Source organism: Ochotona princeps, chromosome 26 (genome assembly GCF_030435755.1).
Source record: "Ochotona princeps isolate mOchPri1 chromosome 26, mOchPri1.hap1, whole genome shotgun sequence".
Classification (NCBI taxonomy): Eukaryota; Metazoa; Chordata; class Mammalia; order Lagomorpha; family Ochotonidae; genus Ochotona; species Ochotona princeps.
This window is the reverse complement of record NC_080857.1, coordinates 29,968,215-29,985,625: the sequence shown is the minus strand read 5'-3', so window position 1 is coordinate 29,985,625 and position 17,411 is coordinate 29,968,215. Positions and strand designations below refer to the sequence as shown.

Here is a 17,411-nt window from a genome sequence, read left to right as displayed (position 1 = left end):
CAGCTGCGTCTAGTTTTTACTAAGCATGCTATGATGTTTACATTCTGAAGGCTTCAGAAGACTCGTGCTTAAGATCATGGAAACAAAATTACAATTTTTAGCCTTGAACATGATTCCCCGTCTCTCCATTTGTACCACTTAGGAGTTTACCAATTCTGTTACTTGGTGGGGTTTGGGAGAGTGAGTTAAGTCTCACGCTTGGAAGACTTACACGAACACTTCTAATATATGAAAGGAAGCGAACCCACTTTTTCTGCAGCTTGTTTCTGCCTTCAGGAGTCCTGGCAGTTGTATCGTCGAGTGGTTGTGTTAGTTGGTCTTTGTTAATGCCTTTTTCCTGGCACATTTTGGACGTGGGAATTTAGCTTTCTTGGTTGCCCTGTGATCCTTTTCTGTGGGAGTAAAAATAGCATCATCAGAGTTTTTGTTGTTGCTGTTATTTACAAGTGTGGATGTTTATTAATGTCTATTAAAAATCGGAGTTAGCTAAACAATTTTCAGTTGGATAATTGTATGGTGGGGTATCGGGGGGTGTCCTGTATCTGCCAGCACTATCCAGCTGTTGTGGTCGGTTGTGGGAGTGGATCGCAGGCTCACTGGGAGCCACGCGTGTTCTGCACAGTTGCAGAGTGGAAAAATTTGGACAATTCACAGCTTGACCAGAGAAGGAGAAAAGAAAACCCACATTTGTTCTGGACAGCAAGGTGCAATGGAGAAACTGCTTGCTAATGGGATTCACGCAGATGAAACAGAGCCATACGCTAATGCCAAACAGTGGGAAAAGTGACTAGAGTGCATTGAACAGATTTTTGTGTCTGATCCTTATGTCATAGTCCCAGAGACCTAGACATGCCAAAATTTCCCATGGGATCCCAGAGTCCTTGCAAGAAAGCACCCAGGATCATCTCTGGATGTATTTCCCTGACGTTAGTTGGTGAAACTTTGGTGCTGCAGCTACGGGCGGGGTACACGGGTGGGCCCAGGTACCCACTGTGCTGCTGTGCTGGTTTTGCAAGACTTACAGTGTCATGGCATCTGCCACCAAGGTATCAGAGGAACTCCTGGGGGGAATAGGCACAGTTGCACCACAGAGTTGGAGCCCTGCATGGAGCACCTGAAAGCATGATGCCTGGTGAAGCTGTGGAGGGCTCAGGAAGATACAGTGATCAGCAACTTGGCTGTGAGTGATATATGTTGGTTTCACAGAGACTAATGACAAGGGAATTTGCACCGAGTCTCAAGTGAGACCCTAGTTTGGGGATTTGTTCATTTCTTGCTGAACAGAAGGCTTTGGCACTCCCTGGATGGAATCACTGTGCATGTAGAAAGACACGAGTTATACGGAGCCATGGGCAGGATGCTGTGGGTTGAACGGGATCCAGGTCCCAAATTCATGCAGGATATTAAATCTCAAAGTCGAAAGTTAAGGATAGTAGGATAGTGAAAACTTAACTCAGTTATGGTATTGGGAGGTGGGACACAATGGCAGTTCCTTAGGTCACGGAGACATCCCTCAGAAGGTGGATTGTTATCAGAATATGAGCTTGGGGCCAACAGTGGCCTACCATGTAATTGTTGCTCCACAGACATTCACCATGGCCAACTACCCTCATGGGACATCAATCCCACAATTGCTCGTCTTGAACTCAAAATCCCAAGACAGTAAGCGAAATACGTCTGTTACTTCTTACAAGGTTAATTTCCTTGGACAGTTCATAATCATCATGAAAAGCTGGCTAATATACTTACGACTGGTAAGGTCCACTGGTGATTCCTCTTTCATGAGAGAACGTAGATTTTCAAGATTCCCTTGCAGCCAAGTACTGATATTTTCGATTTTCTCATCCCTTTCATGCAGTTTGTCGATTAGTTTTTTTATCTCTTGCAAGGTCTCTTCACCGGAGCATATCAAATCCTTCAGCAAATGACATATTTGGGTGCATGGGTATAAGTTGTAACAAAACATAAACAAAATTCTGAGTGGATCATATCCATAACATAAAAAAAAATAGGTGTTAGGTCTGCAGGTAGGGCCAGTCACGCAAAATAAGTATGTGTGTGAAGTTGCTAACTCCAAAAGTTGTGTAAAAGATTTCATAAAAACAGATAATCCAATGAGACTGATGGAATCCTCAGTGGCTTCGCAGCTTTGTCTTCGAGAGGCAGTGCTGACATGGAAGATGGGCACACCTCACAGCAGCACGGAATTGCCAAGGCAGGTCAGCAAAGGAGAGAGAGAACTCTGGCATCGGGCTAATGAACCACAGTTCATGAACTGTTTGGTGCTGTAACCCTCAAGAGCTTCCAATCAAAAAGGCATTATGAACACTATCCTCATCCAACATGTAAAGGCAAAATAAGACCTAAATAAATTTCTAAGCACTTGAAAGTAACTAGCTCCAGAATTCAGTCCTGGCCATGCTATATGAGAGTCAAAACATGATGTTGAAAGGATTTCAAATGGACAGCTTTGTCCTAAAACGTTTTCATTTGCGCTTGCCCAGAAGAAAAAAAAGAGAAGAAACATGGAAAAAAAAGAAAAGTCTTCCCATTTTAACGGAATGGCAGCATTCTTGAAAGATTAAAATTTGGTAGGGATCATTGATGCAATGGACCATGGGTGTGCTGGTCATGCCAGCTTTATTGTTCCCCTGCAGTCCTAAATTCCTGTTCTGATGCATACATCTGTGCATGAACACACACACACACACTCACATTAGTCAAGTGAGCATTTTGAAAAAAAATACTTATTGAAGCCACACAAAAACTACTTACTTTAGCCATAGTCTGAAATTCAGCCCACAAATCCATATAATGTGCTGAAATAAAGATTTAAAATTACTAAGTTTATTGAGACACTCTTGGCATTTATATAGGAGTAATGCTATTAGTTTTTATCTTTTAAAATTGCTTAAATCTAAAAATATCTACTTTTTTATAAAAGACTAACACATCAGACTTGTCCTCCCAATGCAAACACTTAAAAAAAAACCAGCAAAATATTTGAAACAAATGTTTTCAAATATTGGTGAAAGAGCAGTACAGAACCATGGTACCCAAAAGACAGAAACAGAAAGTGAACTTAATGGTCGCCATATTTCAACTGTTTGGGGTCACTCCACAGGCCACAGCATTGGCAGTGGAGTATTGCATGCAAAATTCACACAGAAACTAACAAACTGAGTTCAGTAATACACAAAAAAGGAATAAGAAGAACACTTTTTCCAGGAGTTTTGTTACATTCAGGATGCACTTTACCACATTGGCAGCATTCAGAGACTGCATCTCAGCTGGTCTCAGTTGGCAACAGAGGCCAGCCAACTGAGCAAAGCATGCCTACGGACTGACTTCCAAGACACACCTGGATGCGCAAGCCAAGAGGCGGGAATACCTTGGCTTGCAAGGCTGCGCAGGTGGGGTCAGACATATTGCTGATGAAATGGAGCAGCTCTGGCTGACTCCAATGAGACAGGCTATCTGGAAGCTGGCACTGTGTGCCTCCCCTGTTGCAGTATATACAGCTTTTCCTTCTCCTGAATTTTATTCAGTATCTTTCACCAAAATAAAAACACTCTATGTCCTGGGCACCTTCCTAGTTAATCATCAAGGCTGAGTGTAGTCCTGAGGACACCAAATACTATATTAAAGCTACGCAGATGAACTCCCAAAGACATTTCACAGAGTGAATGATCTAGGTGCAGGGATGGACACATGTTACCACCTCAACTCATCTAATTATTATGATTAGAAAATGGCTTCCATGAATTGGATGTAAGTGATGAGGAAATGGCCTGTGACGGGCTATATGGTGAATTTTGCAATAAGAAACCTGTTCTATGACTTTCTGATGGCATGTACCCTTGTCAAAATGCAAGGAACTTACAGTACGTGCATTTTATTGTATTGAAAGCCAACATGATTGACTGATGCTAAACAAAAATATTATGTTTAGATTTAGTGCTCATGACACATTACTCACTCTGCTGAATTATCAGGTCCCAGGACAGTCTGCTGAAGTTACGCCTGAGGGATTCCTGTCCATTCTTCCATTTCTCTGTGTTGTCCTTTAGGTATGAAACATACTGGAAAGTAAAGGCATGTTATTGCTTTTAGCAGTCTAGTTGCTGTGATGATCCACATAGCCACTTGGTACACTTGGATTTGTTCCTTCTCTTGAGCTACTGGTTGTTCTGTGTGCAGAGCTAACGATGGTGGATGCCCTTGTGGTCTCAGGAGGAAGACAGAAGACACTGCTTCCTATTCAACATCCACACAAACTTGTCCGTTTGAATATAATTTGCCACAAAAGGAAACCAATGCATCACATTTTTAATAAAAAAAAATGTTCCTTTTGCAAGATATATATGCAGGAGATGTCATAAAGCAATAAATGGCCTGAGATTAAGCAATAAATTTTCCCTGGATTGACGGACTACGGCAGTGCTCTGGGTGTCAAAGTTGTGGTTTCCTCTTTTGACCAACAAATGCTCAGAAACTCACCACTTTGGGATGTAACTTTGACACTGACCCACTTTTTTTGGTTTTGTTTTTTCTTTTTTCTTTTTTAACTTTGATGATCTTTACATAGTTGATTAGCAGTCAAAGTGTCAAGGGCTACAGGAAAGTGGGTAAGACCATTGTTTCCACATTCTCTTTTTTCCTTCCTGTATCTGAGAGAAGGGGAGAGATAAAGGGAGAAGCCACCCCCACCCTCCCAACCATCCCAGGGTCCCTGATGTCGGGCATGCTCCGTGGGTCCTGTTCAAGTGGTTTTGATAGTTCAACAGTTCTGAATCGCTCGCCATTCCAAACATGATGAAATCTCTTCAGAATCCACTGGCTGACATACCCCACCTTAGCGTCTCCACGTGCCCAGATTTTCACTGCCAACACTTGGCTAGGGTAGTTGATCAATTTGTTCAGTCCTCTGTTCAGTACCAGGTCCTCTGCAGGCTCTAGTGGACTGCCATATCCTCCATGTGCACCTGGATATGTCTCCGACCAAGCCACTGAGGAGGCTCAGCTTTGACACATGCGCTCCACAGTCAGACCCTGGAACCTGCAATTCTCTTCATGGTTCGGGTTCTGGGTCCGGCAGTTCAGTTGGAGGGTTCCCCAAAGAAACTTCATCTGAGGTGATTCAAGACCTGATTCTTGTGTGCGCTTGACAGTACAGAGTCCAGCAGAGTTCATTGCCTAAATTAGCCTATGCATATGCTAGTGGTTGCAATTGCTGGGTCAGTTCTGGCTCTAGCCCCCTCTTCTACACAAACTAGTGGGTGTTGAAACCCAGTCTGATCCTGCCCACCACACACTTGGCCTTCACACAAACCAGTGGGAGCTGCAGCCTAGTCAGGGAGACTCCACATAACCCCTACCAAGCCTGTCCCCTACCCTGGCTCCCATGCTTTCCAGCATGTACAGTAGACTGGTCCAGTCTGTCCCACATCCCATTCAGCTTTCATACATGTCAATGAGCATTGAAGCCTAGTTTAGCCCTATCAGGCCCTCTATCTGGCTCACACATGTGCTGGCAGGTGCCACTCTCTGTCTAGCTATGTCTGCCCCAGTCCTGGTTCTCATGTTCACCAGGCAGAGTGGCAACCCAATAGGGAGGTGCCCACTGTTTCCCTACTGGGCCCACTCCCACTCCTGGATCATGCACTCTCCAGGTGGTACTGCAGTTGGCTTGACAGAATTAACCCCCTGTGCCAATATCTGCCAATTGATTCTAACCCCACCAACCCTCACCCACTCTGACTTAAGCTTGCTCTAGTAGGAACAGTCAATCCAGCCTAGATTTTCCCTGTTCACATGAGGCCAACAAGTGTTGTAGTTCTGCCCAGTCTGGTCTGCCCCCATCCCAACTCATGCTCTCCAGTGGGAATGGTGATCCAGCAGAGGAGCCCTAGGTAGCCCCACTACCAGCTTTGCCCTATCTCCCCTGGGTTTCACATGTGCTGGTTGAGTGCTGCCGCCTGGTCTGACATGTCCTGCTTCACATTGGCTTTTTCCAGTGGGTACTCTAGCCTGACCCAGCCCAGCCCACTCCTAATTCCAACTCAGGGATAGGCAGAGAGAGTCCCATTCACTGATTCACCCCCAGATAGCCACAATGGCTGATAATAGGCCAGATTGCCCACACACTTAGCAGAAACCCAGTTATTTGAGTTATCAACAGCTGCCTCCCAGGGAGTGCACTAGCAAGAAGCCAAAGTCAGTAGTGGACTTGGGAGCTGAATGCAGGTATTCTGATATGCGTCACAGGTGTCCCTCCTGGTAGCCTTGACATTGGGTCAAATGCCGGCCCCAGAGAGATTTTCCTTATGCCATTGGACTAGCCACTGGTAAGCCCTTCCATATATAGACCTATTATTGTAAAACTGGTTCTTATTTTCTAGCTATTAAAAATCTTTCGAAAATGTGAATCTCAATTTCCTCATGTATAAAGGGAAATAATGTACCATCCACTTCATAATATTTAAAATCTTATGAATGTCTCGTTGATGTATACATTTTTTAAAAAGGCACATTTACCCTGTGACTTAGGAGTGATTCCTATCTTAATAGGGCAAAAATGAAACCCACAAATGAAGTAACCTGCCCAAAGATGTAAATTTAGGTATTCAAACTAGAGACTATTATATAAACTTGTGTAACTGTTTTGTAACAAAATGTGAAAAATCTACGCATTTAAATATATACTTCTATTCTCCAAATGCAACAGTTTGCTTATTAAATATTAGTGTCATAAGAATGTTCAATCATTTTGAGTGGACTTTGTGTTGCAGCAAGTTAAACTGGCACTTGGACTGATCTCATTCCAGTTCCAATCCAGTGTTCTGCTCAGCATCCTGGGGAGCAGCCGATGATGGCTCGTGAGCTCCCTGCCACCTGCCTAAGAAATCCAGAGTGCCAAGCTCCTAACTGGCCCAGCCCCCGCTGCTGCAGCCATTTGGGGAAATGAACTGGCAGATGGAAGATCTCTCTGTCACTCTCACTCACTCTGCCTTTCAAGTAGATGAAAATAGTGTACTTCAGAAAAATCTTTAATTATTAAACACATTCTAATGCAGTAAAATAGATGAATATTGAATATAAATAAGTAAAAATGCATCTCTTGAGATTGAGACTTTATGTGGGTGTCACATAAAGAAAATTCCTTGGCTATGAAGAAGAGTTGCAATTGGAAGATCTAGACTGCATTCAGGATTCCTGGGTTGGGATTTAGTGCCTCTGGCATTGACCTGTCCCAGCCCCGGGTGCTGGGAAAGTGAGCCAGTGGATTCAAGACTTCCCTCTGCCAACCTTTGTCAGTCTGCCTTGCAAATAAATAAAAATACAGAAAAAAATCTTATTTTTTCAAAGATTATTTATTTGAAAAATCAAAGCCAAAAAGGCATGCTTGTAGTAGGGTGTTCAACGGCTGGATTGCCCTCACTGGAGTGGGAGTCAGGAGCTTCTTCGGGGTCTCCTACAAGGGTGGCGGGGTCCAAACACTTGGACCATTAGCAGAGAACTGAATCTGAAGTGGAGCAGCTGGGACGTGAACCAGGCAATCCAGACAGGGACTTTACCTTCGATGCTGCAACGCCATTCCCCAAAATGTTTTTTACAAAAAAAACCCCAAAAAAACAAAAAAAACAAAAACACCTCGAGGCCTGTTACAGTGGCATATCAGGCTAATCTTCCAACTGTGGCATCAGTATCCCGTATGGGTTTATGCCCTGGCTGCTCCACTTCTGATTCGGCTCCCTGCTTACAACCTAGGGAACCACTGGAGGATAGCTGAAGTCCCTGTACCCAGGTGGGAGACCTAGAAGAAGCTGCTCCTCACTCCTGGTTTTGATCAGATCGACTCAGGATGTTGAGACCATTTGGAGAGTGAATCAGCAGATGGAATATCTTCTCTCTCTGTCACCCCCTTCTCCTTCTCCCTCTCTCTGTATATTTGTGTTTCAAATAAAAATAATAAACAAAAGTTACAATAAACACAAAACCTTAATTTTAAAACAAGGGCAAAAGACTTGCACATTCACATCTAAAAAGAAACTATCCAAGTGGCCAGCAATATAAATATAGGTGTTTCAGTAGTCATTCAGAAAATGCACATTAGGGGGCACCACTACACACCTACCAGAATGGTTAAGTTGAAACAGACTGGAGCAGGTATCTGGCCTGGTGATCATTACACCCACCTGCCTCCCACATTGAACAGCCCACGTTGGACACTGGGCGCTAGCTCCTAACTCCACCTTCCTGCTGATGCAAACGCTAGGAGGAAGCAGGTGATGGCTTAAGAAAGGTTCAAAATTCTCCTAATGCCATCAACCACAGAGAACATGAATACACTCAGAGAAAGCCATACCAAACTATACAGAACCAGGAACTAGCTACAATCAACAATAAACATGACCTCCAATACATCATGTTACATGAAACAGTATCTCTCGTAGCATTCGGTACATACTCTAACAGTGTTCATGACCCTCTGATACATCATGTTGAGCAAAAAGAGTATCTATTGTAGCATTCGGTACATATTCTAACAGAATTCACAGACAGGCAAACCATTGGGCACTAACAGAAGTCGTTGATGGGAGGGTGGGCAGTGCCTGGGAGGAGTGGAGATGCCTGGGTCCCGCTAATGTTCTCTTTCTTGATCTGGGAGCTGATTAAACACACAGGGTGTGTTCACCTTTGTATCTGCACACTATACTTCAGTATAAGCATGTTAGCAAGTGTCCCCGGCTTTTCTCAGCACCCTTAACAACCCAGACAATCAGCCACAACCACTGTGCAACGTGAGATGCTCATGAACTTACTTCTTTCAATTTTTTGTTTTCCAGAAGCAACATCTCCACTTTTTGGTCATTGACGTAGATTTCATTTTCTAAGTTCTTGAGCATTTCAAAATGATCTTTTATTTTTTTGCTTTCTTGATCTCGTAAATATTTGACTTCTTGCTTCACTTTATCCTGCCCAAACATAAAACCAGCGATCATGTCACAGAGTTCCGAGAGAAGGGCACTGAGCATTTGGCTGTGTGGCTTGCTCTCAGAACCACATTCTCAGTTCGTTTGTGAAGCGATGAACTGCAACTATGAGCATCTTAGAAAAACTAGACATCCCGAAACCGAGTCAGGAAAACAAATTCATAAACTCTGGTAAGGGGACTCGTGGACCCCAAGAACCCGACACACTGGACAACCTCACAGAAAGAGACAGCCTGGCCAAAATAGGAAGGGAAACTTATTCAGGCCTTCAGAGGAGGTTTTCATGTTCCTTGAAGGAAGAAAGAAATTACTTTATTGATTTTCCCAAATTCCATACTGTTTTTCTCTGCTGAATTCTCACTCAGTTCCTGTTCACATGGTCTTTATTCATTAAATGATCAGCAGCAGCAGCATCATATTAAGAAAATAGAATTGTGTTTTGTATTTCTTTTTTTTTTCTCTTTCCTATTTATCTACACTCGTAACACATTAAAAGTTAGTTGTCTATTTCAGTCTATTTCAGTCTATTTCAGAATAGGATATTTCCATTTTGAATGAACCCACTCCTGCTACAAAGCTTATCACTATTGATTGTAGGTTTTAAAAAGCCAGCCAATATTTCTTCACCTGTTCCTATTTCATCTATGCCTCTTTGTAACTTTTGCCCAGTCGTGATTAAAAAGCACAACCCACTCCTTACCTTATAAGTGAGGAAACTGAGGGTCAGCCAGCAATTCTCCCACTATTACCCACTAGTTGGTTCTAGAACTTCTTTGGCTATATGCATACACACATAATCTATACACACATGTATACATACACACATATATGTACATATGTGTGTATAACCAGAAGTTTAAAACATGGGTATTGGAAAGATCAGTTTGATAGATGTAGATTTCATGAGAACCTCATGGTGTTGAGTAAATATTAGCTCTGTGTATACCGACTGTAATAAATGGAAGAACAAATGCATTGACCCTTTACCACGCTGTTAAAGTATCTTGAAAAGTCCCTTGTAAACTGAGGAATGCAAGTTTTCAGCAAATTCTCCTCCTCCTTTTGTGCTATTAAAAAAGAGAGAGAGCAAAATAACTACTCATGAAGTTCTTTAGTTAAAGAAGATTAAAGACATAAGCCTCATTTTAATATTCCAGTGGTATTAGAAGGCTTATAATAAACCGGCCAGTGGTGTCCCTAGCCTCTCCCCTGCAAAAGCCAGACCTGTTTCTGTGTCTGACCCCTCAGACTCAGACATTTAAAAACTTCCTTTAGTAGTCAATTTCTCCATTGGTTCATTAAATAAAATAAACTTTTAAGACTATGTCTTGGTTTATAATTTTGTAAATTTTATTTTTATGATTAAGAAAAGTTATTAAATTGTATTGAAAACTGAAGCAACATGTGTAAAACAATAAAATAACAGATTGAAAACACGGGCTATAGTAACGTGTATATTACATTTTTTCTGGACACAGAGGGGCTGCATGAATGTAGTAAAAGCTTCCATGGCTAGACAATAATACTATTTTGTAGTATGGACTTATTTTCTTTGTTGCTTCTATTAGATTTATACGCATAGAGGGTCATCCCCCCTTCTTTCTCCTCCACTCCTTTCTCCCAATATCCTCCTCTTACTATTTGTTCCCAAGTTATTACAACGGCATAGTCATTCATTTCACTATTACAGGCTCGATTTCCTGATCTATAAACATATTTTGTTACAAATGTAGGAAGAGGAGTAAAAACAAAACATAAAAGTATAATTTAAAAACTAATGGGAATTCTGCTATTATTCAGTAATAAAGACATGTGCGGTATACATCTGTTATTTCCAAGTAATCTAATCTCCACAGTAGAGTCTATAGGGTGTGTGTGTGTGTGTGTGTGTGTGTGTGTGTTAGTTGTCATATATCAGAGAGAACATATGATATTTGTCTTTCTGGGACTGGCTCATTTCATTAAGCATGATGGTTTCCAGCTGGGCCCATTGTGTGGCCAACAGCAAGATCACTCATTTTTATGGCTGATTAGTATTCTACGGAGTAAATGTACCACATTTCTTTAACCATTCATTTGTGGATAGGCATCTTGGTTGTCTCCACATCTTAGTTGTTCTAATTGCGCTGCTACAAACATGGAGTTGCGGGTTTTCTCTCACATGTGGATTTTGTTTTAGTTGGAGATATTCCCAGGAGTGGGATGGCTAGGTCATGTGGTAGACACATCTTCAGCCGCCTAAGGAATCCTTGCACTGAATGTCATGATGGTTGCACCCAATTACAGCGGATTAGGGTGCCTTTTACCATATGTCCTTGCAAACGATTATTGTCTGGTGATTCCTGTATGTAAGCCATTCTCCCTGGAGACAGGTGGAATCTCATTGTGGTTTTTATCTTCATTTTTCCTAATTTTGAGAGAACCTCATTTGAAACATTTATGGTCATGTCCTTTGCCCATTTCCTAACTGAGTTGCTTGCTTTGTTGTTTTAACGTTCAGGAGTTCCTTGTAAATCCTGGGAAGCAGCTCTCTATCTGTTGTGAATACATTAGAGAATATTTTCTCTGATTCTGTTGCTTGTCTCTTTTGTCTTGCAGCACAGGAGCTTCTTAGTTTGACACGGTCCCCTTTGCTTAGTTCTGCTTCAAATGCCTGTGCTTTGGGGATCTTCTCTATGTTGTCTTTGCCTGTACCTGTGTGTTGCAGAGTGTTCTAATGTGTTCCTCTAGTAATTTGAAGGGGTCTCAGCATACATTTAGACCCTTGATCCGTTTAGCATTGGTTTTTGTGTAAAGTGAAAGGCAGGGTCCTTGTTTCTTACTGCTGCAGGCACATGCCCCGTTTTCCCAGCAACATTTGTTAAACAGACTGGCTTTTCTCTCTTGGTTGATTTCAATTCATTTGTCAGAATTTAGTTGATTATAGATATGTGTGTTCACTCTGGGATGTCTATTCTGTTTCATTGCAATGTAACATTTTCCTGAGCAAACTGCAACCTAGGCCATTGCTCACAGGTGGGGATGGTTAATAATCTTTTTTAAACATGCTGTTGTATTCCATTTGATAGTATTTTTTTGATGGTTTTGCATTTATGTTAATCAAGAATAGTGGCGTGTCTCTTCCTTTGCTGCTGTTGCTGTGTCCTTGTGTCCTTGGGTATAAAGGTGATGCTGACTCATGGAATGAGCTTTGAATGGTGCTCTCCTAGCTTTTAAACACCTTGAAAGGGATTGGTATTCATTATTATTTAAAAGTTTGGTGATAGAATTCAACATGAAGCTGAGATAATCCTGGAGTTTTGTTTGATGATAAGTTTTTAAAATTACTGATTTGGTTTGTTTATTACTGGTCTGTTTCTTCATTATTCAATGCTGGGTTATCAAATTTATTGTCATGTTATTATGCACAGAAATCCCTTTGAACTTTGTATTTCTGTTGTGGCAGTCATAGTATCCTCATTTTCATCTTTGTTGTTCTATACTTGACATTTTTTCTAGTTAAGGGTATATATATATATTTATATTTATATTTTCAGAAAGATCTTTGTCTTAATGACAAAGTTATCAGCTATATACTTGTTACGGAGTCTTATTATTTCCTTCTAACAAGTTTATATTCAACTTTTTTGTAGCTTCTTGGGGTGCAATGAAAGGTTGTTTATTTGAGAACTTTCCATGTTGTTATTTGGCACAGGTGTTAACTGCTATAAACATCCCTCGTTGTAGTATTTTTGCTGTACTCTATAGGTTTTAATATGTTGCATTTGCATTTTAATTGTTTCAAGAAAAATTCTAAATTTCCTCCTTGATTTTTTCCTTAATTAATAGATTTTTTTCCAGAAGTAAGTTGTTTAATTTCCGCATATTTGTATAATTTCCAAAGTTTTTGTATTACGGATTTCTAATTTTGTTGCATTGAGATCAGAAGATACATAATATGATTTTTGTTCTTTTATTTAGTTAATTTTGCTTTTTGCTTCTTCACTGGAAGAACGAAGTGATAGATGGACTTGGAGATGACAGATGATAGATCTTGCATCCATCGGTTCACTCCCCAAATGTCTCCAGTAGCCAGGACTGGACCAGTTCAAGCCATGATCCAGGAACACTACACAGGTCTCTCCCATAAGTAGAAGCACTTGAACCATAACCTGCAGGTCTTTCAGATCCATGAACAGAAATCTAGAATAGAAGTAGTGCACCTCGGCCCCATGCAGTAGTCTGGTGGCTAAAGTCTTTGCCCTGCGTGCGCTGGGATCCCATGTGGGCTCCGGTTCGTGTCCCAGCAGTTCTGCTTCCCATCCAGCTCCCTGCTTGTTGCCTAGGAAAGCAGTTGAGGACGGCCCAAGGCCTTGAGACCCTGCACCTGTATGGAAGACCTAGAGGAGGGTCCTGGCTTCAGCTCAGCTCAGCTCTAGCTGTTGTGGCCACCTGGGGAGTGAATCAGCAGACAGAAGATCTTTCTGACTCTCCTCCTCTCTGTATATCTGACTTTCCAATAAAAATAAATAAGTTTAAAAAAAAAAGAAGAAGTGGTGTATTCAGCACTGAAACCAGTACTCCACCATGGCCTATGGCATGCCAAGCATTTACTCAACTTGCGGTATAAGAACATCTGCCTAAATTTTTCATTCTTTTAAATTTGTTGAGGCTTGCTTTATAACCTACATGCTATCTATCCTAGAAATTGTTCCATGTAATGCTGACAAAGACATTGTGTGACCACTGAATGGAAAGTTCTGTAGGGCCCGGCACAATAGCGTAGTGGCTAAGGTCCTTGCCTTGCATGCCCGGGATCTCATATGGGCACCAGTTCTAATCCTGGCAGCTCCACTTCCCAGCCAGCTCCCTGCTTGCGGCCTGGAAAAGCAGTCGAGGACAGCCCAAAGCCTTGGGACCCTGCACCTGTGTGGGAGACCTGGAAGAAGCTCCTGCTGGCTCCTGGTTTCAGATTGGCTCAGCTCCAGCCGTAGAGATCACTTGGGGAGTGAACCATCGGACGGAAGATCTTCCTCTCTGTCTCTCCTCCTCTCTGTATATCTGGCTTTGCAATAAAAACAAATAAAATCTTAAAAAAAAAAGAATGTTCTGTAGATGTCTATAGGTACAGTTGATCTAAGATACAATACAACCCTGCTGTTTCTTTCTTGATTTTCTGTCTAGATGTTCTATCCATTTCTGAGAGTGGCATGTATACTGTTTCGTACTGGACTCACTCTGTTTAGATCTACTACCTGCTTTTTGGATTCGGATTCTCCACTATCGGGACGCATACATATTTACAAGTGTTTTTTTTTCCTATTGTGGGATTGAGCCCTTTATCATTATAAAGAAAGACCTCCTGGTATTTCATTAAGCTATTGGCTTCAAATCTATTTTATCTAATAAAAATATGATTACTCTGCTCTCTTTTGGGTTCTATCTGCGTGGAACATCTTGTTCCAACATTTTACATGCAGTCTATGTCTGTCTTAAAGGTGAAGTGAGTGTCTTTTAAGTTGGTCTAGTTTTTGAATCCATTTTATCACTCTAGTCTTCTAATGTAATAATTAAGTCTACTGATATTCAGTCTACTAATAAGGTAATTATTAAGCCCTTACTTTTGATGTTTATTTTACTTTTTTTGCTGTAGCTCCCTTCATTCTCCTTCTCTTAACAATCTTCATTTGTGTGAGTGATTTCATCTTGTGGTGTACTTTGGTTTCCTGTTCCTTATTTTTGGAATTTGTTATAAGTTCTTGCTGCCCTCGTGAGTAGGCTGCTGGATCTGAGATCAGCTCTTGCTTATTTCTGCTTTGGGGTAAGTTATTGAAAACTCTCTGAGGAGAACTTACCCATTAAATGTTGGAGGTCATAGCTAGGGGTAAGATATAACTTGTAAAATCATGGTACAAAATTGAAAGGAAAACTCCATATGGTAGTGAATGAATGAGTAAGCTCTCTCCTTACAAAGTATGGAAACAGTTTAATGTAGTAATCCATTCATTCTTAGTCTTGAGAAATCTTTAAAGCAGAAAATGAAAACACTCGACCATAACAAGAGGAAGACTGTGATGTAGGAAAAGGAAATAAAGAGTTGAGGCAAAACTCGATGACAGGAGGCTATGGGGGTTGGGGAAAGTTGGGGAAGTGTCGCCACTGACTTGTGAATGGTGGCTTCTCTGGTGTGAAAGAAAACAGTGAAACCCTTAGCTGGAACTGAGGCTAAGTCCCAACTGCTTCTATGTACCTGCAAGAGCAACAGTGAGCTCTTTCAACATTTGATGTTTTGCCGTGTACTCCTCTTCTGCCATCTGGAGTTGTGGGAGCTGGTCCACTAGTTCTTCTTCCTTTTCTTTATTAATTTGTGCCTTCTGAATAAATATTTCCTTGAAAGAAAAAGAATTGAGAAATATGGTTTGTGGAGCTTCGACAACATTTCAGACTAGAATTTAGGGTTTTTTTTTTTAAAAATATATTGTTTAATTATTGGGAAAGCGAAGGAAGAGGAGAAGAAAGAGCAGAAGGTGGAGGAAGAGAATGACGGAAAGAGAAGGAGGAAAAGAGAACGAGGAGGAAGAGGAGGAAGAGGAAGATGAGAAGGAAAAGCAGAAAGAGGAGGAAGGAAGTGACTATGGCTGTTTCCATTCACGCTTGGTTCAGTTTCCAAATGCCCAGAATGACTGGGACCAATGCCAACAACCAGGAACCCAATCCAAGCTTCCCCGATAAGAGGCAGAAATCCCGTTCCTGTAGACCTCCCCCGTGCACCCCCAAACCTTCAGTCGGGGGCAGAGCCAGGACGGAAACGTCTTCACTGGTAGGCTGAATGTTTGCTCCTGCTTACAGTGTTTGCTTGACAAAGCATATATGCTGCCCTGACATAGTGCCTCTCAAATTTCCACTGGAATCTTTCTGAACAAGTCAGGATGAGACCACATAGAACACTATTGTAATGTTAGGTGATTATAGTAGAGAAACGTTTCCCCAGATTGTAGCGTTAAGCAGTGGAGTTCATAAACTGACTGTGGTATTAGTCAGGTCGCCTGTCTAAAAAGGCTAGCTCAGGAAGACAGAGTGGGTGATCCACTGCCTGCCAGAGCCTGCAGGTGATTCAGGTGGCCACACTCCCGCGTTATGATTGGAAGAGGGGCAGAGCAGGTGCAGAACATCTGGCGAGTTGCTGCTTGTCAGGGGTTCCGGTGGTTGGAACAGTAGAACCAGTCTGGCCCACATCTTCAGATCTTCCCTCAGGACCTCTGACTCGTGAGTTCAGGGATGACAATTTCAGCCCCACCTCCCTGGATTCAAAGTCTCAGGAGAGAGAGGAGCTGCTATAGAGTTTAGGTCATGCTTGTGAGTTGCAGCTCATCCTGCACGTCCAAGTTTGTACTTGCTCTCGCCCACATGCTATCCACTTTCCTTCTGCAGGGGTTTGGGTATTAGTCTGGATGTTGGATGCCTTCCAAAGGCTCAGAAATTAAGATCTAGTCACCGGGCCCAGCAATGTGGCCTAGCAGCTAAAGTCCTAGTCTTAAACTCGCTGTGGTCCCACATGGGTGCTGGTTCTAATCCCGGCAGCCCTGCTTCCCATCCAGCTCCCTGCTTGCTGCCTGGAAAAGCAGTCAAGGACGGCCCAAAGCCTTAGGACCCTGCACCTGTGTGAGAGACACAGAAGAAGCTCCTGGCTTCAGACTGGCTCAACTCTTGCCATTGTGGCCGCTTGGGGAGTGAACCATAGGATGGAAGTTCTTCTACTCTGTCTCTACTTCTCTCTGTATATCTAACTTTCCAATAAAAATAAAATAAATCTTTAAAAAAGGGATCTAATCACTAAAGTCCTAAGGTAATGTCTTAAGAGGGTGGGAACTTGATTCAGTTATGGTGTCTGAAGGTGAGTCCTTTGTGGAGTGGATTGGATTAGTTGTTAGGGGGTGGAACCACGTGATTCGATTTCAGTGGCTTCGGAAATGGCCACCTAGCGACAGACATACGTGCTTACCACAGACCCCCTCTTGCCGTGTGATGCGCTCCACCACCCTGGGTCTCTGCCAGTGAGAGCATCATCCACACCTGACCACGGACTGTAACTGTCCAGCGGTGTGAGCCAGAGTCAGCTTGGCCCCTCTCGGCTCCTTGTAGTAACAGGAAGCTAGCTGACTGAGTAGCCTTCCACAGTGCCTGCCAACAGTTGTGGTCAGCTCCCACAACTGCCAAAAGGCAGATCTTCCACCATCCCCGTGCGGGTAGCTCTGCATCCCTGACTGAGTCCTTTCAGGGCCCCGTGGATCCTGCAGCGTGAGTGAGGTAAGAACCTATAGCGAGCTCTGCAGGGGCATTCTGTCTCGTAGTCTTGGAGACAGAATGTGTGATAATGGGACTTTGCACCACTAAAACTTGTGATTTTACCTTCCTTTCTGTCTTTAGGCAGGTTTA

At 42.4% G+C, this 17,411-nt stretch overlaps 1 protein-coding gene across 1 annotated transcript in view; it reads right to left on the bottom strand.

Moving 5' to 3' along the window:
• Positions 1-206: 206 nt before the first annotated feature.
• Positions 207-17,411, bottom strand: part of CCDC175 (coiled-coil domain containing 175) — a 56,215-nt gene continuing 39,010 nt past the window's right edge. The window contains exons 14-20 of the mRNA XM_058655349.1: positions 15,226-15,364; positions 9,984-10,063; positions 8,826-8,978; positions 3,980-4,082; positions 2,776-2,819; positions 1,750-1,915; positions 207-392 (exon numbers count right to left, since the gene is read on the bottom strand). Of these exons, the coding sequence (XP_058511332.1) occupies positions 310-392; positions 1,750-1,915; positions 2,776-2,819; positions 3,980-4,082; positions 8,826-8,978; positions 9,984-10,063; positions 15,226-15,364 (768 nt within the window). The 3' untranslated portion in view covers positions 207-309. The remainder of the gene's footprint in view (positions 393-1,749; positions 1,916-2,775; positions 2,820-3,979; positions 4,083-8,825; positions 8,979-9,983; positions 10,064-15,225; positions 15,365-17,411) is intronic.